Consider the following 26,072-nt stretch of genomic DNA (forward strand, 5'->3'; position numbering starts at 1 on the left):
CTGAAATATCAGAGGAGGACTCAAGAGGACTAGATAAGGAAATCTCTAGAGAAGAAATAGAGCAGGCTATTAAAAATAGCAAGGCTGGGAAAAGTACCAGCCCAGACGGTTACACTTCTTTATATTTTAAAAAATGTATTGGAATTTTGTCTCATTATTATTATTTATATATGAACTCAATAGGGGAAGGATTTAAGATACGAGGAGAAGCCTTAGGTGTCTATATATATCTCTCTTAGCAAAAGAGGGAAAAGATCCCACAGTGTGCTCTAGTTTTAGGCCGATATCCTTAATCAACGAGGATATGAAAATCTATGCAAGGATACTGGCTGAGAGACTAAAGCTCTTTATGCCAGAACTCATAGGAGAAGATCAAGCAGGCTTTGTCCCCGGAAGAGAAACGAGAGACAATATCTTAAAAACAGTCCTTCCGATACATGAAGCAAAGAAAAGTAAAAGACCAGCCCTGTTCCTGTCTATAGACGCCGAGAAGGCCTTCGACAGGCTGGACTGGGATTTTATGTTCCAGACATTATATAAATTTGGTATAGGATCCCGTATGATTAAATGGATAGAGGCTTTATACTCTATCCCTACGGCCCAAATTATGGTCAACGGGACCCTCTCAGAATGTTTTAGGCTTTTCAATGGAACTCGTCAGGGCTGCCCACTTCCCCCTTTGCTCTTTGTGTTATCATTGGAACCTTTCTGAACATCTATAAGAGCAAACCAGGAAATTATAGGCATAGAAGCGGGGGGTCAAGAATACAAAATATCTGCTTTCGCGGATGACATCATGGTATATATAACAAACCCTACGCAAAGCCTCCCAAAAATTATGGAAGAACTGGGAAAATATGGTCAGGTTTCAAATTTAAAGGTAAATATGGAAAAAACAGAAATTTTGAATATTTCGGTTCCAACAAGCGAGAGTAGAGACCTCCGAGAATTATACCCCTTCGGATGGAAACAAAAAGGTCTAAAATATCTGGGAGTATTCTTGTCAAGATCAACTGTAGACTTAGTATATCAAGATAACTACATGCCATTGCTGAATAAAATTAAAAATAAACTGAAAAGATATCCTGCTAATAGACTATTATGGTTCGGCAGGATAAGTGTGGTCAAAATGAGGATTCTCCCAAAGGCTCTGTACATATTTCAAAGCTTGCCGATAAATATCCCCAGAGCTTTTTTTAAAACTCTGAGATCGGTAATACAGAAATTTGTGTGGAACAATAAAAGCAATCGCATCGCCTTCCGGACACTAACTAGATCAAAAGAGAAGGGAGGAGTATTCCTCCCAGACCTGGAAAAATATCATGAGGCAGCAATAGTACGGAGGGTCATGTATTGGACTTTAGTCCCCCAGCAGAAAAAATGGGTAGAACCGGAGGCAAAAATGCGCAACTCCGAGTTAGGGCAGACCATTTGGACTCCAAAACAGTTTAGAGGTCTCTTGGAAGAAGCAGCCCCGATTACGCTAGAAGCTTTAAGAACGTGGGATAAGTTAATTAAAAATATACAAGGAAAATATAATAGCCCCCTAATGCCCCTAACAGGAAATAATTATTTCCCACCAGGGAAAGATAATAAATTATATTTAAAATGGACCACAGCTCCCTATCTGAGACTAAGAGATGTCATGAGGGGGAATGTCCTATGTTCATTAAACGAATTGCGGGAAAGATATGGGCCCACCCCTTGGGAAGCCTGGAGATATAAACAGCTGCAACATTTTGTAGACACCCTCCCAAAACCTCTTCGGGGGGTTGGTAGGTTGAATGCATGGGAAAAACTAGTTGATCAAATGGGGATAGATAAGCATGGAATTTCTACCAATTTCTTTACAAGTTGCTAATGACACATTTAGAGCGAGGTGCCGTATGCCCAACGGAGAGCTGGGAATTAGAACTAAACCAGCCACTGCCAGACAGCATGAGAAGTAGAATTTTGGACTATGTCCATTCTACTTCTGTAGATTCACAGATAAAATAAATCCATTTAATTAGTAATTTAAAATTATATTATGTGCCAGTGAAACTAAATAAGATAAATTCCCAGGAAACACCTCTATGCTGGAGGGGAGGTGGGAACGCATGCCCACATTTGGTGGCAGTGTCCGAAGATCCAGTTATATTGGATCCAAATACTAAAGCTAGTAAAAGAGATCAGTGGAATTGAAATTAGCTTGGACCCATGGCAATGTTTGTTCCATGCTACGACTATCCCCAGGAAAAAATATAAAATGACAATTATCCCAATATTATTAAATGCAGCAAAGACATTGATTCCTAAAAGATGGAAAGACAAGCTAGCCCCTCCGATACAAGAGTGGTTAAGGGAGGTAGAAAGGATAAGAAGTATGGAGGAGGCAACGTCTCAACATAAGGAACCAAATAGTCGTGATATTGGAACTTGGGGGGGCTGGGCAAAGTTTAGACAGTCTACGGTTTATATAGGCTACATGTGTAGTGAAGATAGTATTTAGGTAACATTGGCCTGTTTGGCCTGAGGTATGATTAGGGGCTCCTCCTCCCCCCCCCCCCAGGAGGAAGTCTGATGTGTGGGTTTTTTTTCTTTCCCTCTCTCCCTGGTATAAGGGAGGGAGAGGGGAAGGGAGGGAGAAACTTGCGAAGCCACTTAAATTAAAGGGTGAGAAGCACAAATTGCACTTAAATAAAATAGTTTTGGTGAGTAAAGGGAGTTGGGATAAGGGGCGTTTTTTTTTTTTTTCCTTCCCCCTCTCATTCCCTCCATCACTACCTTTGAGAGAGGCATATAGGTAATGGGGTACGAGAGTTTACTCCGTGATTCTGCTTTATCCTGGCTCTCCTCCTACCTATCTCAGCGCACTTTTTAGCGTCACTTACAACTCCATCTCCTCCACTGCTCTTCCTCTGTCCTTGGGCCCCTCAGATTCTCACTCTATACCTCTTCCCTGGGACAGTTGATAACCTCCCATGGCTTCCAATACTACCTCTATGCCGAAGACACCCAGATCTATCTCTCCACTCCTGAACTCACCCCCTTGATCTACTAACAGATCTCAAACTTACTGAATGACATATCAGTATGGATGTCACACCATTTCCTCAAACTCAATCTTTCAAAAACCGAGCTAGTTTTCTACCTTCATGGTAATCCTTGACTCTGACCTCTCCTTCAGCCCCCACATTCAATCACTGGCTAAATCCTGCCCCCTTAACTTCCGCAAATCTCCAGAATTCGACCCTTCCTAATGACACCACAAAGTAACTAATTCACTCCTTGATTATTTCCCCGCCTTGACTACTGCAACTCTCTCCTTAAAACGTTGTTTCCAGCCGAACATTATTTTTTTAAAAGTCAGCAGCTACAAACACTGTAGCTGCTGACTTTTAAGAAGGACTTACCTGTCCAGGGAGCCCGCAATGTCGCCCTCCCAAGGCCAATCCGTCCATTGGATTGGGTGCCACTAAGGGAAACGGGTAGTGGAGCCTTGTGGCTTCACTGCCCATTTCCTACTGTGCATGCAGGAGTCACGTGTCGCTTTGTGAATGGCTGCGTGTGTCTTCAGGTCCCAGATGACAGCGCACCCCATTTCCCAGGAGACAACGTGGGGGAGAACGAGAGGCTCCGGAGTAGGAAGTGGCAGATTAGGATGACTGCCTAGCAACAGGCGTTTCTGGTAAGAAAAACATTTTTTTTTTTCAAATGTTTTTTAAAAAAATTAAAAAAAGGAGTGTGTCAATGTTACATTTTTTTTTAGGGTGGACCTCTGCTTTAATGGCCAACCCTTACGCTGGCTATCCCCTCTTCAGTCTATTATGAATTCTGCTGCTAGACTAATACACCTCACTAACCGGTCCATTATTGCTGCTCCTCTCTGCCAATCCCTTCACTGGCTTCCCCTACCCCACAGTGTAAAATTTAAAATACTAACCACAACATACAAGGCCATCCACAACACCAACCTCATCTGCAGATATTGCCCAAATCGTCCCCTCCACTCCTTCCAGGACCTCCTGCTCACTTGTTAACCCCTCCCATGCTCACCTTCAGGACTTTTCCAGAGCCTCTCTCATCCTCTGGAACTTCCTGCCCCGGTATGTCAGATCAGCCCCTACCCTGTCCACCTTTAGGAGATCCCTGAAAACTCATTTATTCAGGGAAGCCTATCCTACACCCACCTAACAACTGTCCTTGAGCCACCCCCATCAAATTACCCTGCAGCTATTAACTTATATGTATCACCATCCCTCCCTTAAGAATGTAAGCTCTATGAACAGGGTCTTCCTGTACCTTCTGTATTGACTTGTACTGTAATTGTGCTGTCCTCCCTCTATATTGTAAAGTGCTGCGTAAACTGATGGCGCTATATAAATAGTCAATAATAAAAATCAACAAATTAATTCCCACAAAATCCAAAAGTAAAACCCATGCGCGAATAAAAAACATATGAAAAATTAAGAAAGTCTGGTGTAGCTACTCCGGTGAACACAGGTGTAGCTTTCCAAAAAACATGTCCAGATAGTTGTCCACCACCTTCAGGTAAAGTGCAAACTCACCAGAAATAATGGCTTGCCGTGACAGCAGCATGTGCAACCTATAAGTCATGCAACACTGTACCCTAATTAATTTTTAATCATTTTATTTGCACAAATAGAGCCATCTTTTGGTGGTATTTATTTACTGCTAGGTAAATTTTTTACAAAAAAGAAAGAAAATAAGACAGTAAATTTAGAAAAAAAAATATTTCTTAGATTTCTGTCAGTAAATTTTGTATATAAGCACTTCTACTTCACTGATGTGCACTGACAGGCTGCACTGATAAACATGGCACTAATGAGGAGGCACCAATATGCCGCACTGATGGGAAATGATGGGCACTACTGATGAGCAGGCACTAAAAGGCTGCACTGACTGCCATCACTACTGGGCACTTTTGGGGCTTTCATGTAATCAGGGCACTGATGATCAGTGTCCTTGTTACCTGTCATGGTCTCCCCTGCAAGGAGATACCTCTGATCGGCACTCCTTGTCACACACACACACACACACACACACACACTGTCAGTGTGAGGTGAGGAGAGCTGATTAATGACACGTCCTTTTACATGTGACCAACTGTGATTGGTCAGCCGATCACATGGTTAAGAGTCAGCTCTTTAAAGAAATCCGGGTTGCGCCATGTCTTGGGAACACGCCACGTGCGGCCGTTCTGGGGCGCCGTCATAGAACGTCCACCCAGAACGAGAGCCACTCCTCTGTCATTTGACGGTGGGTGGGCGGCAATCAGTTATTGATGTTTTACATGTAAAAAATCCTCTTGCTTCTGCTAGAAATATTAAAATGGATAACATCCTGCACTCTCTGATTGTGCCGTTATCAGTTACAATTATTTTCAGTTTGCGTACTACAGAACAACCCATGTAAAGAGAAGGGGAGAAAGAAAGCCATTTTGTAATCCTAACACTTTGTGTCATATGGTGAGAATGATGTTCCTCTATAGATAACAGTGCAATGAGTGAGCTTTGTAAGATCGCCATGGAAAAAAAAAACTAAGAAAAACAAATGCAGCCATCACATCCAAGGACTGGTATGCAGCTATAGACTACAGTTTCGTTTTTGGAGCTGCATATTGTTCAAAGCATCACTTTGTGTATAGGAGATGCAATGTATATATATTCAATGCTGCCAAGTGTGTGATGAGCACCAGAGTGGAGACAGTCCAAGAGTCCATAAAGTTGAGGAATACTAGGTAACCCTCAAAAAAATTCTAGAATGACATAATCCACTTAGAAAAAAAAAATAAAGCCTAAAGGTTTGATAATTAGGATAAATAGTGATCAGCGCAGATTCCTAAGACAATAACTACAGAAATAAATAGATACATCTAGGGAACACATTCAAAACATTATTAAAAGGTTTCCCAAACATAATGTAAGTAGGACACTTTGCACAGGTACATAATATTGACCCCACACAGCTCCAATTTTGGGGGATAGAGAGTTATAATAGGACCCTGGAGGGGGGCACACAAGGTCAGAGCCATTAGTCAAAGGGAATCTAAATGGATACACACTCTCCATACACTTGTACCCGATGGACTTAACGTGGAATTTGATTTAAATTGTTTAAGTACCGTAATTTTTAATATTCATTTTTATAATGTATTGGACTATTGTAATGTATTGCCCTTTGCCTCATTTCCGGTATGGATTTTTAGTATAGTGTGCAGGCTGGAATACCCACCCATTAGTTAGGGTTCTTATCAAATTTTAATGACAATAATTCCCTTACATATACAGTATTTTAATCTATTTTATTAAAAGATTTCATTTGAAAGATTTTAATTATTTAAATATATCCACGACTTATATGTGTAGGTATTAATGTCTACATCATCGGATATATCATAACACTGCTTGATTGTATTGATTATTTTATTATAACGCAATGAATACCTACCAAGAAAATTGCCACCTCCAAGGATAAGAAATAACCTAGTGTCTCTTTTGTATAATGGTCGTCGTAGTCTGATATATCCCACCAAAAAAAATGTCCGCTATGGCGATGGAGACATTTTCTCTAACAAAATGGTCATTTATCCACTTCCTGTTGTCCACTAGAAGAATAGGCATCTGAGATCCAATCCAGTTCCCCAGACAAAGTCAGGTGACGTAACGCGTAGGGAGTGACCGGGCTGATCGAAGCAACCAGAAGTGATGTAAGAGGCGTCTACAACGCCATTCATTATGCTCTGTTGCACCTTATTTGCAGATTTATTCTGTTTTAAATGTAAGAGCACATTTATCTTTCCTAATAAACCTTTTAGCCCTATGGTTTTACGCCATGGACGTTTTTTCTTTACCCCTATTAGCGTTTTAAAAACTGGGAGACTGACAGTTCTCTGCTCTGTGAGCATTACGTTATTTGGATCACCACCGAGTTATTACACAGAAGAATTGTTTGACACTTCACATAGAAGCAACTGGTCACTTTAATAAGACTGTTTGAACACTGTTTTGGAAGAATCATCGTTTATATTTGTTAATAGTGGACGTTTTCATTCTCTCATTCTATATTTATTTAGCCATTTGTTTCTGTAGTTATTATTGTCTTTAGGAATCGGTGCTGATCACCATTTATCTTAATTATCCACATTGTGCACTTCTGTGCACTATATTTGGCAGCATTTTCACTTATTTGCTCATTAGTTTCACTTGGTAGCGCGAGGGATAACCCCCTCTCTTTTTTATCACCTAAAAGGTTTGATAAACACTTACTGTTAATTTTCTGCAAAAGGTACTCCATTAGCCATGTCAGGGGCAAAGCCAACAGGGCCAAAATGAAGACTACGTTGAAGTTGAGAAAGCCATTGATGAAATAAAATGGCCAGGGTTCTGTTCCTGAAATAAAAAAATACCAATAAAATATTAACATTTTTATTCTTCTAGAAATGTGACTAGAATACAGCTACACTCTACTGCTGCAGTAGAAGTTCCGGACGTGGCTCTGCTCTTTGGCTGGGTTTCATAACTGGCTGAACAGAACATATGTATTTTACTGTGCACTTAAAGCTATTGTCCAGAGTTTTACACTTTCAAATGTTTATATTTTATGGTTTAACCACCTCCAGATCAGGTAAATTCTAAAACATTTCTCATACATGTAATATCAGCATTTTTTTCTTAAAACCTACAAACATTATATATATTTTAAGCAGAGGGCCCAGAGAATAAATGGTTGTTGCAATTTTTCATGTCACATGATAATTGCACAGGTTTCTCAAATGCTAAATTTTAAAAGGAGAAAACACTCGTATATAAATTGTACTGCACACAAACATAATACAATACAAGATTTTTGGGTGAAACATAATAATGATGTTATGCAGCGTAAATAGCTACGCATCACATTACACTTTAAAATTGTGTACGTCTGTGGAACCACACCAAACTACATTACCAAAAAAAACTCCATAGTCAACGCTTTAAAAGCCTTTACAGGTTACTAACAACAAAACCTGGGGAATGCCCAGGGAAAAACCAAGCCTCCTTACCGACTAGCCAGCAGAACAACCAATTAACTTGTCTAACAGTATGCATTAAAAACAGGGGTTTTGTCCGCACGCATTTGCAAACGCATGCGTGAGCCACAGAGCCGCGCCAAGGCACCCTGTAATCTGTGGTCCTAACACTAAACAATGAGCGTCCCCACAGTGGAGGCACATGCATTCTAATGGATAGATAAGGGCAGGTGGACTGAAGGGGAGCCACCCCTCCTTAAGGTACAGGAGCACACCAAAACACCCAGCATATAGCACAATGGCTGCAAAGGTGTTGGTGCACTGCTGGACCAATATAAGCACCACAGGTGAAACATAAACGTGTCCACCGCCCCCATCTATAGCTGGCAATCACAGGTTACTAGTTTAGTGTTACACAGGAGATCTGGGGCTAGAATTATTGCTCTTGCTCTGACGCTCGCGGTGATACCTTACATGAGTGCCAAGATCACCAATTTCACATGCTTGTGGGACCTATGTGCGTTTGCATTTGCACATCAGCCTGGGGGAACGGGAACACTTTAAATATTTTTTTTTTTTTTTTTTAAACTGTACCTTTAACCACTTAACGGCCGCCGCATGTACATTTACGCCGGCAGAATGGCACGGACAGGCAGATGTACGTACCTGTACGTGCCTGCCTTCCCGCGGGTCCGATCGGGACCCCCACCCCCGGTACATGCGGCGGTCGGTAAGCCTCTGGGAGCGATCCGGGATGAGGGGGCGGCTGTTCGTTTCTGGCCACCCCCTCGCGATTGCTTCCAGCCAATCACCTTCCGCCGAAGGACTTCCTCTGCCTGTGTAATGTAAACACAGGCAGGAGGAAGTGATGTCATCTCTCCTCTCGGCGGTATTTTCGTTCGGCGAGAGGAGAGAAGACATCACAAAGTGAGTTGCACCAACAGCACACATACACAGTAACATACAGCACACTTAACCCCCCCAGTCACCCCCCCCCCCAGCCCCCTGTCACAGTGTCACTGATTACAGTGATCATTTATTTACTGATCACTGCATTTAGTGTCAGTGTGATAGTTAAAAGTTGCAGGGCAGTTAGTCTTAGGCCCCTTTAGGTCCAGTGTAGCCCCCTACCCCCCCTAATAAAGGTTTAACCCCTTGATCACTGCCCTAGTTAACCCTTTCACCCCCTATTGCCAGCTTTACTAAGCGATCGGTTTTCTGATCGCTGTATTTGTGTCGCTGGTGCCGCTAGGTAGCTAGATTTTTTTTGAGGTTCGCCGCCAGGTTTTTATAGCGTTAGGTACCCCCATAAATAAAAAAAATAAAAAAAAGGTTTTAACCCCTGATTGCCCCTAGAGTTAACCCTTTCACCAGTGATCACCGTATAAGAGTTACTGGTGACGCTGGTTAGCCAGTTAGTTATATAGTTATTTAGGTTCGCCGCCAGGTTTTTATAAAGCGTCAGGTACCCCCATATATTACCTAATAAAGGTTTTAACCCCCTGATTGCCCCCTAGTTAACCCTTTCACCAGTGATCACCGTATAAGTGTTACGGTTGACGCTGGTTAGTTAGTTTGCTGTTTATAGCATCAGGGCACTCGCCGTACATAACCCATTAAAGTTTAACCCCCTGATCGCCCGGCGGGTGATATCAATTAAATGTTAGCGTCAGTTAGGGTCTGCGTCGCCCCAGGTTAGTGCCAGTAACGCTTACACCCACGCGCAAAGCATACACCCCCCTTAGTGGTATAGTATCTGAACGGATCGATACCTGATCTGATCAGATCTATACTATCATACCCAGCAGTTTATGGTTCCCAAAAACGCATTGTTAGCGGAATCAGCCCAGATACCTGCTAGCACCTGCGTTTTGCCCCCCAGACCAGCCCACCCAAGTGAGGTATCGATCGATCACTGTCACTTACAAAACACAACACACATAACTGCAGCATTCGCAGAGACAGGCCTGATTCCTGCGATCGCTAACAGTTTTTTTTGGAAGCGTTTTCTAAGTAAAAAATAAAAACACAAAAATAGTTGCCGTTTTATTGTTCTCTCCCTCTCTATTCTCTCTCTATTGTTCTGCTCGTTTTTACTGTATTCTATTCTGCAAAGTTTTATTGTTATTATGTTTTTTCATTCTTTCTTTTCAGGTATGTAATTTACTTTACTGTTTTCAGGTACGCCATTCAGCTGTTGCGCGGACTTATTTATCTTGACAGCAACAGCGTTTGCTCCCACGATATATAAAGCCGTGACTCCAGTGCTGTAGGAGCATGGTGGCATTAGGGGCGGAGGAGCGATTTTGCTCCTAATGCCGCGTACATACGGTCGAAATTCCAACGGAGGCTTGCCCGTGGAAAAGTCAGACCGTGTGTACGGCGCATAACTTTTTTGCGGGAGGATGCCCCCATGCTTCGGCATATATAAATGGTGCATGTATGGCCATCATTAGAAATGGGTGGATGAAGGGAGGTAGTCTAATGGTGGGCATACCCACCGATCAATCTTTTTTTCGTTCAGCCAACAGGATGCATGAAAAAAAAAAAAAAAAAAAAGATTACAATACATGTCCAACAAGAACCATCAACGTACTGGTATGCTGCTGGACTTTGAATAGTTATGAATAGGTATCATCTTGGTATCATTCTTTTCAGCCAGCGGTTGGCTTTCATGTAAAAGCAGTCCTCGCGGCTAATTAGCCTCTAGACTGCTTTTACATTCAGTGGGAGGGAATGTTCCCACCCCCCCCCCCCCCGAATATAAACAGCGCCATTGGGAAAGCATTTTATCATACCGATCTTGGTGTGGTCAGATGCTTTGAGGGCAGAGGAAAGATCTAGGGTCTAATAGACCCCATTTAAAAAAAAAAAAAAAAAAGAGTTCCTGTCACTAACTATTGCTATCATAAGGGATATTTACATTCCCTGAGATAACAATGAAAATGGTAAAAAATAAATAAAATGGAAGGAACAGTTTACAAATAAAATAAAAAAAAGCTAAATAAATAAAGCACCCCTGTCCCCCCCCTGCTCTTGCGCAAAGGCGAAACGCAAGCGTCGGTCTGGAGTCATATGTAAACAGCAATTGTACCATGCATGTGAGGTATCACCGCGAAGGGCAGATCGAGGACAGTAATTTTAGCAGTAGACCTCCTCTGTAAATCTAATGTGGTAACCTGTAAAGGCTTTTAAAAATGTATGTAGTGTGTCGCCACTGCGCGTTTGTGCGCAATTTTAAAGTATGTCGTGTTTGGTATTCATGTACTCGGCCTAAGATCATGTTTTTTATTTCATCAATAATTTGGGCAATATAGTGTGTTTTAGTGCTTTAAAATAAAAAAAAGTCTATTTTTTTCCCAAAAAAATTCGTTTGAAAAATCGCTGCGCAAATACTGTGTGGAAAAAAAAATGCAACACCCACCATTTTATTCTATAGGGCCTTTGCTTTAAAAAAATATATAATGTTTGGGTTAAACTTAACTTTCTTGGAAAAAAAATAATATGTTTTTATGTAAACAAACAGTGTCAGAAAGGGCTGTGCTTTAGAAGTGGTTAGAAGAGTGGGTGATGTATGACATAAGCTTCTAAATGTTGTGCATAAAATGCCAGGACAATTCAAAATCCCCCCAAATGACCCCATTTTGAAAAATAGACACCCCAAGCTATTTGCTGAGAGGCATCTCGAGTCCATGGAATATTTTATATTTTGACACGTTGCGGGAAAAAGAAATATATATATATTTTTTTGCGCAAAGTTGTCACTAAATGATATATTGCTCAAACATGCCATGGGCATATGTGGAATTACACTCCAAAATACATTCTGCTGCTTCTCCTGAGTACGGGGGATACCACGTGTGAGACTTTTTGGGAGCCTAGCCGCGTACGGGACCCCAAAAACCAATCACCGCCTTCAGGCTTTCTAAGGGTGTAAATTTTTGATTTCACTCCTCTCTACCTATCACAGTTTGAGGCCATGGAATGCCCAGATGGCACAAAACGCCCCCAAATGACCCCATTTTGGAAAGTAGACACCCCAAGCCATTTGCTCAGAGGTATGGTGAGTATTTTGCAGATCTCGCTTTTTGTCACAAAGTTTTGAAAATGTAAAAAAGAAAAAAAAAAAATGTTCTTAATTTTTAAAAACAAATGATAGCTGTGAAATACTCACTATGCCTCTCAGCAAATAGCTTGGGGTATCTACTTTCCAAAATGGGGTCATTTGGGGGGGGGGGGGGTTTGTGCCATTTTGGCATTTTATGGCCTTCGAAACTGTGATAGGTAGTGAGGAGTGAAATCAAAAATTTGCGCCCTTAGAAATGCTGAAGGCGGTGCTTGGTTTTCGGGGTCCCGTACGCGGCTAGGCTCCCAAAAAGTCCCCGTACTCAGGAGAAGCAGCAGAATGTATTTTGGGGTGCAATTCCACATATAACCATGGCATGTGTGAGCAATATATAATTTAGTGACAACTTTTTGTAAAAAAAAAAAAAAAATTGTCATTATTCAATCACTTGGGACTAAAAAAAAAAATATTCAATGGACTCAACATGCCTCTCAGAAGTTTCCTTGGGGTGTCTACTTTCATTTGGTGGGGTTTTGTACTGCCCTGCCATTTTAGCACCTCAAGAATTGAGATAGGCAGTCATAAATTAAAAGCTGTGTAAATTCCAGAAAATGTACCCTAGTTTGTAGACGCTATAACTTTTGCGAAAACCAATAAATATACGCTTATTGCGATTTTTTTTTACTAAAGACATTTGGCTGAATACATTTTGGCCTAAATGTTTGACTAAAATTTAGTTTATTCGATTTTTCTTATAACAAAAAGTAGAAAATATATATTTTTTTCACAATTTTTAGTCTTTTACCGTTTAGATCACAAAAAATAAAAAAATCGCAGAGGCAATCGAATACCATCAAAAGAAATCTCTATTTGTGGGAAGAAAAGGACGCAAATTTTGTTTCGGTACAACATTGCATGACCGCGCAATTACCAGTTAAAGCAGCGCAGTGCCAAATTGTAAAAACACCTTTGGTCCTTTAGCTGCATATTGGTCCGGGGCTTAAGTGGTTAAAAAAAAAAAAGATTGAATTTTCACAGCATGCCTTGTGATCAAATGACAGCTCATCTTTATGGATAGATCTAGTGTTTTTTTAGACTCCATCTCTCTCCTTTGGCCTCCAAAGCATCTGATAAAACAGATTGGAAGAGACGAAATCCTCGTCTTGCCCGTCTCTTTGCCTTTCTTAAATCACAAGGGGGAGGTGGGTACAGACATACCTTCCTCCCCTCCCAGTGCTTTACCAATTCAAGCAGCAGCAGTACCAGGCTCTGATTGCTCGGGAGTGCCCAGTGAAGGCAACGGACAGAGGGCAGACTCCCAGGGGCAGACTGACCATTGGGACTCTCGGGCACTGACCGAGGGCCCCATCAGGGTTGCCAGGATCAATGAATTTACATCTGTCCCTGATAAGTCTAAAACCGACATGCTTTTGATGTGAAAATCTTGAGATTTTAGCTGCCCTGCCTATGCAATGCCTCCTGGCGTGGTGGCCACCTGTAAGCCCGGGGGCCCCATAATCTTCTATTCCCCAGGGGCCCCATGAGTTGTCAGTCCACCCCTGCCTCCTGTAAAAGTGATTTAGCGGCTGTATAGATGCCGGCAGAAAAAAAATGCTATCTTGTTCATTGCTGTAGTAGCAGAGATCTGTGAAGTGCAGTAACCTGTGAAGAGCCATGACGCCATACCTCATGTTAAAAAAGAGAGGAGTTCACATTTTAGAAAAATGTGCATTTTTTTTTTCCTAATCAGCAAATCTCGGGTGCAATGTCCAGCTCCTGCAGACTCTCAGCATAGCCGTTGATCTGTACATCCTACAGTGGGGATCGAAAGTTTGGCCAGAACTTTTTGGCAGGAATGAGCAAAGGTACGTTTGGAGAAGAAAGGGCACAGAATTTAATGAAAAGAACCTCTGTCCAACTGTTAAGCATGGGGGTGGATCAATCATGCTTTGGGGTTGTATTGCAGCCAGTGGCACAGGGAACATTTCACGAGTAGAAGGAAAAATGGATTCAATAAAATTTCAGCAAATTTTAGATGGTAACTTGATGCCATCTGTGAAAAAGCTGAAGTTAAAGAGAGGATGGCTTCTACAAATGGATAATGATCCTAAACACACCTCAAAATCCACGGGGGATTACATAAAGAGGCGTAAACTGAAGGTTTTGCCATGGCCTTCACAATCTCCTGACCTCAACATAATTGAAAATCTATGGATAGACCTTAAAAGAGCAGTGCGTGACAGACAGCCCAGACATCTCAAAGAACTGGAAGACTTTTGTAAGGAAGAATGGGCAAATATACCTCAAACAAGAATTGAAAGACTCTTGGTTGGCTGCAAAAAGCATTTACAAGCTGTGATATTAACTCTGCAGGGTGCCCAAACTTTTGCAGACTGGGGTCTGTAATTTTGAAAGTGTAAATGATGGAAATAAAATCTAACTTTTTTTGACATATTATAAGAATGTCTAATATGTAATATGATGCCTTTTGGAGATTTTTCCATCTTCCCTTGGCTTCGTTATGCACATTAATACAAATACATTAATACTTTCGATCCCCACTGTATGAGCAGGCAGTTAACTGCGTGCAGGAAGAATCAATGAACTGCGCGACACTCACCAGTGTCCTCACAGCTCATTGAAAACTACAAGCTATTAGTCACAATGGCTGACAATTTCCAAGACGCATCAGTGCAAATTGCACTGACAATTTCATTGCGGCTTGTGACTTAATTTAACAGAAGTCTATGCAAGTCGCAAAAAAAAAATCTGTAAAAAGTAGTGCAGGAATCTTTCATAATCACTGCGACAGGAGTTGTGTTGATATAAACGGTTCAATTGCCAGCAATAGGGTGCGACTTGTCATGCGATTTGGAACTGTCAAATTGCACGACAAGGTTGATTTCAAGAGTACTGGCTAAGTGGCTCCTAAGATTTCTCCAGCCATGCACCACACAAGGTTTACATTATTTACAATAAAAACACAAAAAAATACAGGTTTTCTCATAGTCTCAAAATGACTAAATCTGTAGGTTTTAAACCAAACAAATTTAAAGACTATGTTAGGAGTAATATCTATACAATGGACAGCTCATATTTAATTCAAATACAAACTAGAGCTAACAAAATTTTCTGCATGATTTTCTTGTAACAAATGATTAAACACTTGATTGCAATGGAACATGTCAAGTGTACTTATTTGAGCTAGTCAGCAAGCAGCACATGCAAGTTTAAGAGTGGAACTATATTACATTGCATTTAAACGCCTGCAGGTTTTCATTAACTTCACAGGCTCCTGTTTGGCGCCCAAGGGCTCTCAACCATCACTTGAAATCCTCAGAGACAGTAAGTGATGATCTAAATTCACCATTCTTCACTCCAAACAGATTTGGAATCATGACTCCACTTTAGGTTGTGACGGTTTTGTACTGCAGACATGACAGGAAAAGGTGCTACTGACATGCAACTCTAAAAAGTCATCCTATACACCTTGGACAAACTGCCATCAATCTTAGGAGCTTTTGAAGATTACATCCATCAAGTAATCGTAAAGAGCACTTTCAGTCAGATAGGCATTTCCAATTTAGAACATGCTTCTAAGACCTCTTTGATACAAAAGTGTCCCATCAGGTCCGCCTGTCAGTTTTTCAGGCGGGCCTGATCAGATGATCCATTCATCCCTATGGACCGGTGGGTGTAAATTGACTTGTATCCGTTTACACCCACCTACCTCTGGTCTGATCCCCCTTTTTTTTTTTTTTTTTTAAATATAAAGCAAAGAACAGAAGGGGATCTGTACTTCTCTGTCTCAGTGGATTGAATCGGAGGGCAGTCGGGTGTAATGGACAGCAGAGCGGGCTCTGTCCATGTCTACTCTGTATAAATTGAGCAGATAAGGACGCGTCATCTGCCGGCTCTGCTCTGAACAGCAGGGGAGGATCAGTGGACAGTTCCCATGCTAATAAAAATGGGGTACACCCCTGGGAAAAGGGCCTAAAGTGGACCGATAGTTTTTCTATTTTTTCCCTTATATTGACTTGGGGGATTCCCCCTCTATTTTTAATATTAATATGATACAAGATTTAAATAGTTCCAACAGTTAGTGCAGCGCTTTACAAAATGGAGGCAGCCAGTACAGTTACAACACAATTCAATACAAGAGGCATGAGATAGCTCTGCTCAATAGAGCTTTTGTATCAGGGTAATCACTGTCATGGGTAAAAAAAAAAAAAAAATGCGAAGGTAAATTTAAAAAGTATAGTATGCCAATTAAAGAAATGGAGGAAAAGTCTTCCATAGACCCTACTGCCTCACAGAAGAATTTCTATTGAACGGAATGTACATCAGGCAAGGCAAGAAATAACAGTGACGTCTTTGAACTCGGAGAGCGTTTGACTGATGTGTTTCCGATATGCCTTTGTAACTAATCTGCTGTAAGTAGATCTGATCTTAAACTCTTGTGCTTTTTATCAAATGTTGCGCAATTAATTTGTTTACTCTTCTTTCTGGTTTATTGTATGATCGGGTCTGAGGCTCCTATGAGACCGTATAAGAATTACTGGCTTCTCTTAAGGCCCCGTACTCACGACCAAACATGTCTGCTGAAACTGGTCCACGGACCAGTTTCAGCAGACATGTTTGGCCGTGTGTAGGCCCGAGCGGACCATTTTCGGGCGGATCGGACAGGTTTCCAGCGGACAACTGTTTCCTGGACTTGCTTTAAAACAGTCCGCTGGAAACCTGTCCGCCCGGACATGTACGGTCGTCTGTACAGACCTACCGTACATGTCCTGCCGCCCGCCATCCCTCGCATGCGTCGAATGACTTCGACGCATGCGTGGAAGCATTTTAAAGGCAGGCCGCCCACGTCGCCGCGTCATTGTCGCGGCGACACCGCGTCATCGATGTGGCGACACCGCGGACACGCCCCGCGTATTGTTTACGCGCGGATCTCTGTTCGATGGTGTGTACAGCCATCGAACAGAAGTCCCCGGGCAGACATGTCCGATGAAAACGGTCCACGGACCGGTTTCATCGGACATGTCTGCTCGTGAGTCCTCGGCCTAAGAGGCTGAACAGTAAAACTGGCTTATACCCAAAGTGAGGGGTGATTACTCACTAATACGTATGTATACAGGCCCTGAAAGGTCTTATCTGGTCAGAAGATATTTTTGTCCATCATCTTGGGTAGCATGTGGTGGTACACCTGTTGAAAATTGGAAGATCACTACCAATTTTTTCACTTAAAGCAGAGTTCCACCCAAAAATGGAACTTACGCTTATCCGGTTTCTCCCCCCTCCGGTGTAACATTTGCCACCTTTCAGGGGCGAGCAGATATCCGTCTAATCCAGGTATTTGCTCCCACTTCCGGTGAAAGATCGCTGCAGAATCCGTGGGGATCTACGCCATGTCTGGCCCCTCCTCCGTCCCCTGCGTTGTCTTCTGGGAGACACACAGGTCCCAGAAGACAGCAGGGACCAGTCAGGACACGCAGCGAGACTTGCACATGCGCAGTAAGAAGCCAGGCAGTGAAGCCGCAAGGCTTCACTGCTCGATTCCCTTACTGAAGATACCGGCACCTCCACCCAGAGCAGAGGGATGGGTCGGCTTTGGTGAGGACATTGCGAGTATCCTGGACAGGTAAGTGTCCTTATTTTTAAAGTCAGCAGCTACAGTATTTGTAGCTGCTGATTCTTATTTTTTGCATCATGTGGTGGACTTTATAAAATATTGTTTTTCTTTATCCTCTGTCAATAGCACATTGAGGAAGATTATATTATAAATACAGTTGTGCTCAAAATGTTTACATACCCTGGCAAAATGTATGATTCTTGGCCATTTTTCAGAGAATATGAAGAACACAAAAACTTTTTTCACTCATGGTTAGTGTTTGGCTGAAGCCACTTATCAATCAACTATGTTTACTCTTTTTAAAATCATAATCAAAACAAAAACTACCCAAATGACCCCAATCAAAAGTTTACACACCCTGGTGATTTTGGCCTAACATGTATACAAGTTGACACAAAGAGGTTTGAATGGCTATTAAAAGGTAACCATCCTTGTCTGTGATCTGTTTGCTTGTAATTAGTGTGTGTGTATAAAAGGTCAATGAGTTTCTGGACACTTGACAGGCCCTTGCATCTTTCATCCAGTGCTGCACTGACATTTCTGGATTCCGAGTCATGGGGGAAAGCAAATAATTGCCAAAGGATCTGTGGGAAAAGGTCGCTGAACTCGTATAAAAAGGTGAGGGAATGCCACACAGCAGTGTTCAAACTCTAATCAAGAAGTGGAAAATGAGGGGTTCTGTTGAAATCAAACTACGGTCAGGTAGACCAACTAAAATTTCAGCCACAACTGCCAGGAGAATTGTTCGGGATGCAAAGAAAAATGCACAAATATCTTCAGGTGAAATACAGGACTCTCAGAAAACAGGTGGTGTGGCTGTTTCAATATTCACAATAAGGGGGCACTTGAAGAAAGATGCATGGTCGAGCCACCAGAAGAAAGCCATTATGACACAAATGCCACAAAGTATTACGCTTACAACACGCCAAACAGCACAGAGACAAGCCTCAAACCTTCTGGCACAAAGTCATTTGGAGTGATGAGACCAAAATTTAGCTTTTTGGCCACAACCATAAACACTACATTTGGAGAGGAGTCAACACGGAGGTGGATCGCTGATGTTTTGAGGATGTGTTGGCTACAAAGGCACAGAAAATTTGGTCAAAATTGATGGCAAGATGAATGCAGTATGTTATCAAAAAATACTGGAAATACATTTGCATTTATCATCCAGGAAGCTGCGCATGGGATGTACTTGGACATTCCAACATGCCAATGATTCAAAACACAAGGCCAAGTCGACCTGTCATTGGCTACAGCAGAATAAAGTGAAGGTTCTGGAGTGGCCATCTCAGTCTCCTGACCTCAATATCATTGAGCCACTCTGGGAAGATCTCAAAAACGTGCAGTTCATGCAAGACAGCCCAATAACTTACAGGAACTGGAGGCTTTTTGCCTAGAGGAATGGGCAGCTTTACCATTCGAGAAGATAAAGAGCCTAATTCAAAAATACCACAAAAGACTGTCATTGGTGTTAAAGGGGGCAATACACAGTATAAAGAACTGGGGTATGTAAAGTTGTTATCAGGGTCATTTGGGTAGTTTCTGTTATTATGTTTTAAAAGGAGTAAACACAGTTGACTGATAATAAATGGCTTCAGCCAAACACTAACCATGAGTGAAAAGTTTTTGTGTTATTCATATTCTCTGAAATTGCCAGAAAAAAATTCTGCAGGGTATGTAAACTTATGAGCACAATGTATATCACAATTGTGACAGCACAACACTTATTTAATGGTGTAGCAAGCTTGTACAATATTTGTCAGCAAAGCCAAGTAGTAGTCTTTATAGGGGTCCCTCCGATAGTGATGATGTGGAATTGATTTAGGGAGGGGGGGGGGGGGGTCATCCCATAACAGGAAGTTCCTTAAAGTGCTTAATGGCCCCCCCCCCCCCCCCGGTATCACTAGGTATTTTTTTGCAAGCATGAAAATTAATAAAGAATGAGACGATTTGAGATTACCTATACAGGTTTCCTTCACAGTAAGAGCTGTGAAATGTGGAACAGACTCCTCCAGAGGTGGTTTGGTCAGCTCAGTAGATTAATCGCTTTAAGAAAGGTCTGGATACTTTCCTAAATGTACATAACATAACTGGGTACTGACATTTATACGTAAAGTTTATCCAGGGAAAATCCGATTGCCTCTCGGGGGATCAGGAAGGATTTTTTTCCCCTGCTGTAGCAAATAATGCGCTGCTGTTTTTTTGTTTTTTTGTTTTTTTTTTGCCTTTCTCTGAATCAACTGTGGGTATAGAATTGGGTATATGGGATTGTACGATATTTTTTATTTTAATTTATTTTTTATGGTTAAACTGGATGGACTTTGGTGACTTTGCGGTCTTTTTTCAACCTAACTATAACTACTGTATGTACATATACAGTACATTTTGAGAATATTAGAAAATGGAGAGATTGGACTATATCTATTTTAAGTAGGTGGCAAAAGCAAAAACCCTTTCCAGGGGCAATGAGGTAGAAAACAGGTGACCTTACTAGATAATCTTTCAATATGTGAAGATAAATGATCCATTTTCAAATCCTAAACAAAAGATGAATTGCCAAACACACAATATGTCCCATGATAGGGTTGCTTTCATTAAATCCTGAGTACTGTGATATGTGTTGAAGTGTGAGTGACAGAGTACGTCAAACATACACAATTCATTTTACACTTAACATTCCAACAGTAAACAAACACTTTTATGCGAGTGCTCTGCTGATAAATCTGTAATTTCTTTGTGGTGAATCACCAATCCCATTTAAATTATGGAACTCTCCTAATGGAACCGGCAAAAATAACAGACTTGAACTTCAAAAGGAAAAGAGTATTTATATTAATGTTGAAGAAATAAAAGAAAAGGAGATTAAATATGACTGCAAAATTGAACCAGCAACGTCATAATAAAACGGACATATGTCACTTCCTCATAAAATACTTTGTTCAGCTGCAGGCATCAATCATAGGAATCCTTTAAATCCTACATTTTTTTATTTTTCTTAGTCCAAAATTGTATAGGTTTTATAGCGTAAAGTAAAAAATATTTTCATTTTTTTCAAAATTGTTGGTCTTTTTGTTTATAGTGCAAAAAATAAAAACCGCAGAGGTGATCAAATACCACTAAACAAAGCTCTAATATATGTAAGAACATTTTATTTGGGTACAGCATCGCACGACCGCACGATTGTCAGTTAAACTATCGTAGTGCCATATTGCAAAAAATGGCGTGGTCATAAAGGCGGGTAACCCTTCCGGGGCTGAAGTGGTTAAAGTGGAATTACACTCTCCCATGAGGTGAGATCTTGCATGGAGCCCCCAGACCGAGGGACATTGACAGTTATTTTGCGTTTCTTCCATTTGCAAATATTCGCGCCAACTGTTGTCACCCTCTTACCAAGCTGCTTGGCGATGGTCTTTTTTGACCATTACAGCCTTGTGTAGGTCTGCAATCTTGTCCCCTGACATCCTTGAACAGCTCTTTGGTCTTGGCCATGGTGAAGAGATTGGAATCCGATTAATTAGTTCTGTGGACAGGTGTCTTTTATACAGTTAACAAGCTGAGTTTAGGATCACTTCACTTTAAGCGAGTGCTCCTAATTTCAGCTCATTATCTGTATAGAAGTCACCAGGGAGACAGAAATCGTTGCTGATTTTATAAGGATCAAAATCCTTATTTCAATCATTAACTCGTTTGGCCGCACCGCCAACGTCATACGACGTCGCGAACTTTGAGCGGTGATATCTGAATGATACCAGCCAGCTACATTTAGAACCGGCAATTACCGTGCACCATAAGATCATAGCGGCTGTTTCAGCCGCCTTGATCATGTCTTCTAAACGGCGAAGAGAGGATGCCCCCCGTTCCCACCGCCCTCAGGTGCTTCTACTGACACACCCGTGCAATCATTGAACTGGGGAAGGGAATCCGCTGGCGCGGGATGTTGGTCATTGAGATGTTCGGCAGGCCAGATGGTCCTCCGGGGTCTCATGATCGTTCTGAGGTCGAGCGCGATGTTATGACAGCTCTCTGCATTTGAAAAAAGGCCTCTGCCTTGGCTGGGAAGCCAAGAACAATTTATCTCTTGTAATAGGAATAAAAGGGATAAAAAAATAAGCATCAAACTAGAAAAATTTAGTGAAATTAACAACGGAAAAAAAAACGATTGTAAGCGCCCTTGTCCCAGCTTGCAGAAGCGAACACATACATACGTTGCACTCACATATATAAAGCTGTTAAAACCACACATGTGAGGTATTACTGCGAACGTTTAGAGCGAGAGCAATAATTCTGGCACTAGACGACCTCTGTAACTCAAAAATGTAACCTGTAACAAATTTAAAGAATCGCCTAGGGGGATTTTCAACTTTCGAAGTTTGGTGCCATTCCACGAGCATGTGCAATTTTGAAGTGTGACATGTTGGGTATCTATTTACTCGACACAACATCATCTTTCACATTATACAGTTTTTTCCTTTTTTTTTTAAATGCATGAAACCAAAACATTGTCTGGATTGTGTTGGTATTTCTTCCAAAAAATACACGTTTGGAAAATTGCTGCGCAAATACCGTGCGAGATAAAGAGTTGCGGCGATCGCCATTTTATTCTCTATGGTCTCTGCTAAAAAAAAAACATATATAATGTTTGGAGGTTCTGTGTAATTTTCTAGCAAAAGAATTATGATTTTTACATGTAGGAGAGAAATTTCAGAATTGGCCTGGATAGCAAGTGGTTAAAATGCAAATCAATGTATAACTTTTTTGAAATGCATTTTTTCAGGATATTTTTGTTGTTATTCCGTCTCTCACTGTTAAAATAAACCCTAACATTAAAATTATAGACTGATTATTTGTCAGTGGGAAAATGTACAAAATCAGCAGGGATCAAATATACTTTTCTATATACAGTGAGGGAAAAAAAAAAAGTATCATATTTACTGGTTTTAAACTTTTTTTTTTGTTTGATTACATTTATTACATTTTTTCAGCTACTTCCTGGTTTCTTGTCTAGGCAAAAGATGTCATGAATCCCAGGCGTCTTCAAGAGGGGAGGAGAAAAGGAGAGGTTTTCTCAGCTAAGCACACTCTCCTGCATGCATGCTTGAGCTAAGGGCAGATGGATTCCAGAAAGTAAATGCTACAGTAATAATATGCCCTTACACGAGATGGCTACAGCCAGAAATGCTAGGGGATGTTTTTCAAAGTGATTCTCAATAAAATAAAGCATGGCGACAATTAGAAGAATAAAACAGTGTTTTTTCCATTTGTGGTGCTCACGTTCATGAAGATCTGCTTTAATCCCTTTCACCAACATGCCCTGTGCTTTCCTTGCAAATTTTAAACTTACAATCTTTGTAAAAGATCCTTCAAACCATACAACCGTAAATAAGACATAAAAAATCTGGGAGGTTGGCTTTATACCTATTCATCATGGTAATGCCCAATCTGCATAGGTGCTCTGCAATAAAATGATGCAGGCATACATGATACAACGCATCACAATGCACCGCCGCATTTAGAGTTGAATGAGTGTATTTAAAAAAAAAAAAAAAAAAATGAATGGCTGCCATCATTAAAACAGTTCAAGTTCACGGTTCTTGGAGCAACCATGAGCTTACTGCAGAAAGGAATTCCAAGGACATAAGGCTTACCAAGCTACATAATTGAAAAGGTTTCTGTTCTGGTGTAAGCCTTACGTCATTGGCAGTGAAAGGGTTCAATGATAAGTCCACTGTGAAATGCATTGTAAAGTTTCTGCCCCTGCTTTAGAAATAAAATTCATTACATGCCTGAAATGTTCCCACTGCTGTTTTACAATGTGACATGCCAGCTTCTACAATAGAGTAAAAGGGGCCACCAGATACATGTGCTGAGCCTGAGGTCAGTATTGTCATTATATCCTATGGTGTCTTCTATCACATGAGAAATCTGTAAAAGTGCAATGGAGGTTCTATAGAGCTAAACCAATGTCCCAGGCCCTAAACAATCCAGAAAATGTAGACTTCACATTTAAAGTGTTAGTAAACCAAGATCCCTGCATTCACTATATCTGGTCCTCCATAGTACACAGAACACGGAAATGCAAATATTTTAGTAAATATAAACTGCTAAATACCTTTTAATCAGCAGTATATAGCAGTCGCGTGACTTCTATGAGTGTGTGGTTAAAGCTTGTAGGAGGAGTTTTCATTCTCCCATGATTGTCCTATTAGAATGCAGGACCCCTGACCCTCTGTCTGGACAGTGCCAATTGGCTCTGTGCTGATCACATGCAATACCCACCAAACTAATCTTTGTAGCCCGTTCACTGGCTCTGTAAATATCAGGAAATAAATTGGAGTCAGTGGAAGGAGATGATCAGAGGAAACTGGATCGAACAGCCTTTTTACACAATGCAGAGGATTAACCCCTTTGTTTACACCGTGAGTATAACCAGAATGTTTATTACATATGAACACTCATTTTACTAGTGGGTTTATTAACACTTTAATGAAAATAATTATATTTGGGATTTTACTGACAGGCAATGGTTAAATCCAGATATTGCATTAAAGTGTAAAGAGCTTCTCGAGGCAAAAAGTAAATGCAGCTGTGAACATTCTAGCCTTAGTTTCTGCTGGAACAGATTCATGCGCAATCCGAGCATCTGTTCAACTGACTCTGATAAGGACTGTATTAGGCACAGAGAAGCTAACCCATTTGCAGTTCTTTACTGACTTTTCTCAGCCAATTGGTCACTAACTACCTACAACTGCATCCTGCTTTGTGAAGTGACAGGCAGGTGCACAGCTTTGACTGCAGGAGGTTGTAACTTGACATCCACTGGGTCATAGACTCCTGCCTACACTGCCTTGTGGATGATCTGGCTCTACAGACAGAAAAAAAAGGGTATTTTAACCACTTAAGGACCGCCTAACGCCGATATACGTCGGCAGAATGGCACAGCTGGGCACAATCACGTACCTGTACGTGATTGTTAAAAGCCCAGCCGTGGGGCGCGCCCCGGTCCTAAGCTCCGTGACCACGGGACCCGATCGCCGCCAGAGTCCTGCGATCAGGAAGAGGTGCCTGTTCCCTGGGAAAGGCCATCAATGATGTCACACGTACAGCCCCGCCCCCCTACAGTTAGAAACACATATGGAGGTCACACTTAACCCCTTCAGCGCCCCCTAGTGGTTAACTCCCAAACTGTAATTGTCATTTTCACAGTAAACAATGCATTTTTATAGCATTTAATTGCTGTGAAAATTAAAATGGTCCCAAAAATGTGTCAAAATTGTCCGATGTGTCCGCCATAATGTCGCAGTCACGAAGAAATAAAAAAACGCTGATCGCCGCCATTAGTAGTAAAAAAAATTATAATTAATAAAAATGCTATAAAACTATCCCCTATTTTGTAAACGCTATAAATTTTGCGCAAACCAATCGATAAATGCTTATTGTGATTTTTTAACCAAAAATAGGTAGAAGAATATTTATCGGCCTAAACTGAGGAAAAAAACGTTTTTTTTTTATATATTTTTGGGGGATATTTATTATAGCAACAAGTAAAAAAATAAATAAATTGTCGCTCTATTTTTGTTTATAGTGCAAAAATAAAAACCGCAGTGGTGATCAAAAAATGTAATAATTTTCGCTCTATTTTTGTTTATAGCGCAAAAAATAAAACCGCAGAGGTGATCAAATACCACCAAAAGAAAGCTCTATTTATGGGGAAAAAAAAAGACACCAATTTTGTTTGGGAGCCATGTCGCACGACCGCGCAATTGTTAGCTTAAAGCGACGCATTCCGGATCGCAAAAAGGGGCCTGGTCCGTTACCTGCATTTTGGTCCGGGTCTTAAGTGGTTAAAGTCATCACTCTAGTTCTGAACCGTGATTACCTGTCGTAATTAAAATGCCAAGTACAATCTTGCAGCTTGATATATACCGTATGTAGTGTTACACACGTAGACAAAACAAAAAACACTAAATATGACCGAATCCCAATGAAAGCTATGGCATAAATAGAGTTAAGAAGACAAACAACACTGCTTGGCTGCTGCCGGAGTTCACCTCCCTCCATAAATCTGCTCCCCATCTATGTGATCGATGCAATCAGCCGGGGAAATCACAAGCGCTGCTCTTATCACCGCAGTGTTGTGACAGCTGCTACCAGCTACGGCAATTTGCTGCAATCAATGCCACTTAAAAAGGGTACAGCACAGAGAGAAGTGGTGAAGGGAGGGTAGCCGGAGAGAACTGAGGGGGACGAGAAGAGGTTGAGTCTGTGGTGGCAAAACAGCAAAAACATTGTAAAGCTTTAGCGTCAAGAGACGAAGCGACCTATAAAACAGGCTAGCTGGTTAAAACTTCAATAAACGT

At 41.2% G+C, this 26,072-nt stretch overlaps 1 protein-coding gene across 5 annotated transcripts in view; it reads right to left on the reverse strand.

Moving 5' to 3' along the window:
• ALG9 (ALG9 alpha-1,2-mannosyltransferase) overlaps nt 1–26,072 on the reverse strand; it is a 227,939-nt gene that overhangs the window by 120,836 nt on the left and 81,031 nt on the right. For all 5 annotated transcript variants that reach the window (XM_040325408.1, XM_040325407.1, XM_040325404.1 and 2 more), the window contains exon 9: nt 7,272–7,394. In XM_040325408.1, coding sequence (XP_040181342.1) covers nt 7,272–7,394 — 123 coding nt within the window. The remainder of the gene's footprint in view (nt 1–7,271; nt 7,395–26,072) is intronic.

The sequence above is a fragment of the Rana temporaria genome, chromosome 10 (genome assembly GCF_905171775.1).
Source record: "Rana temporaria chromosome 10, aRanTem1.1, whole genome shotgun sequence".
Classification (NCBI taxonomy): domain Eukaryota; kingdom Metazoa; phylum Chordata; class Amphibia; order Anura; family Ranidae; genus Rana; species Rana temporaria.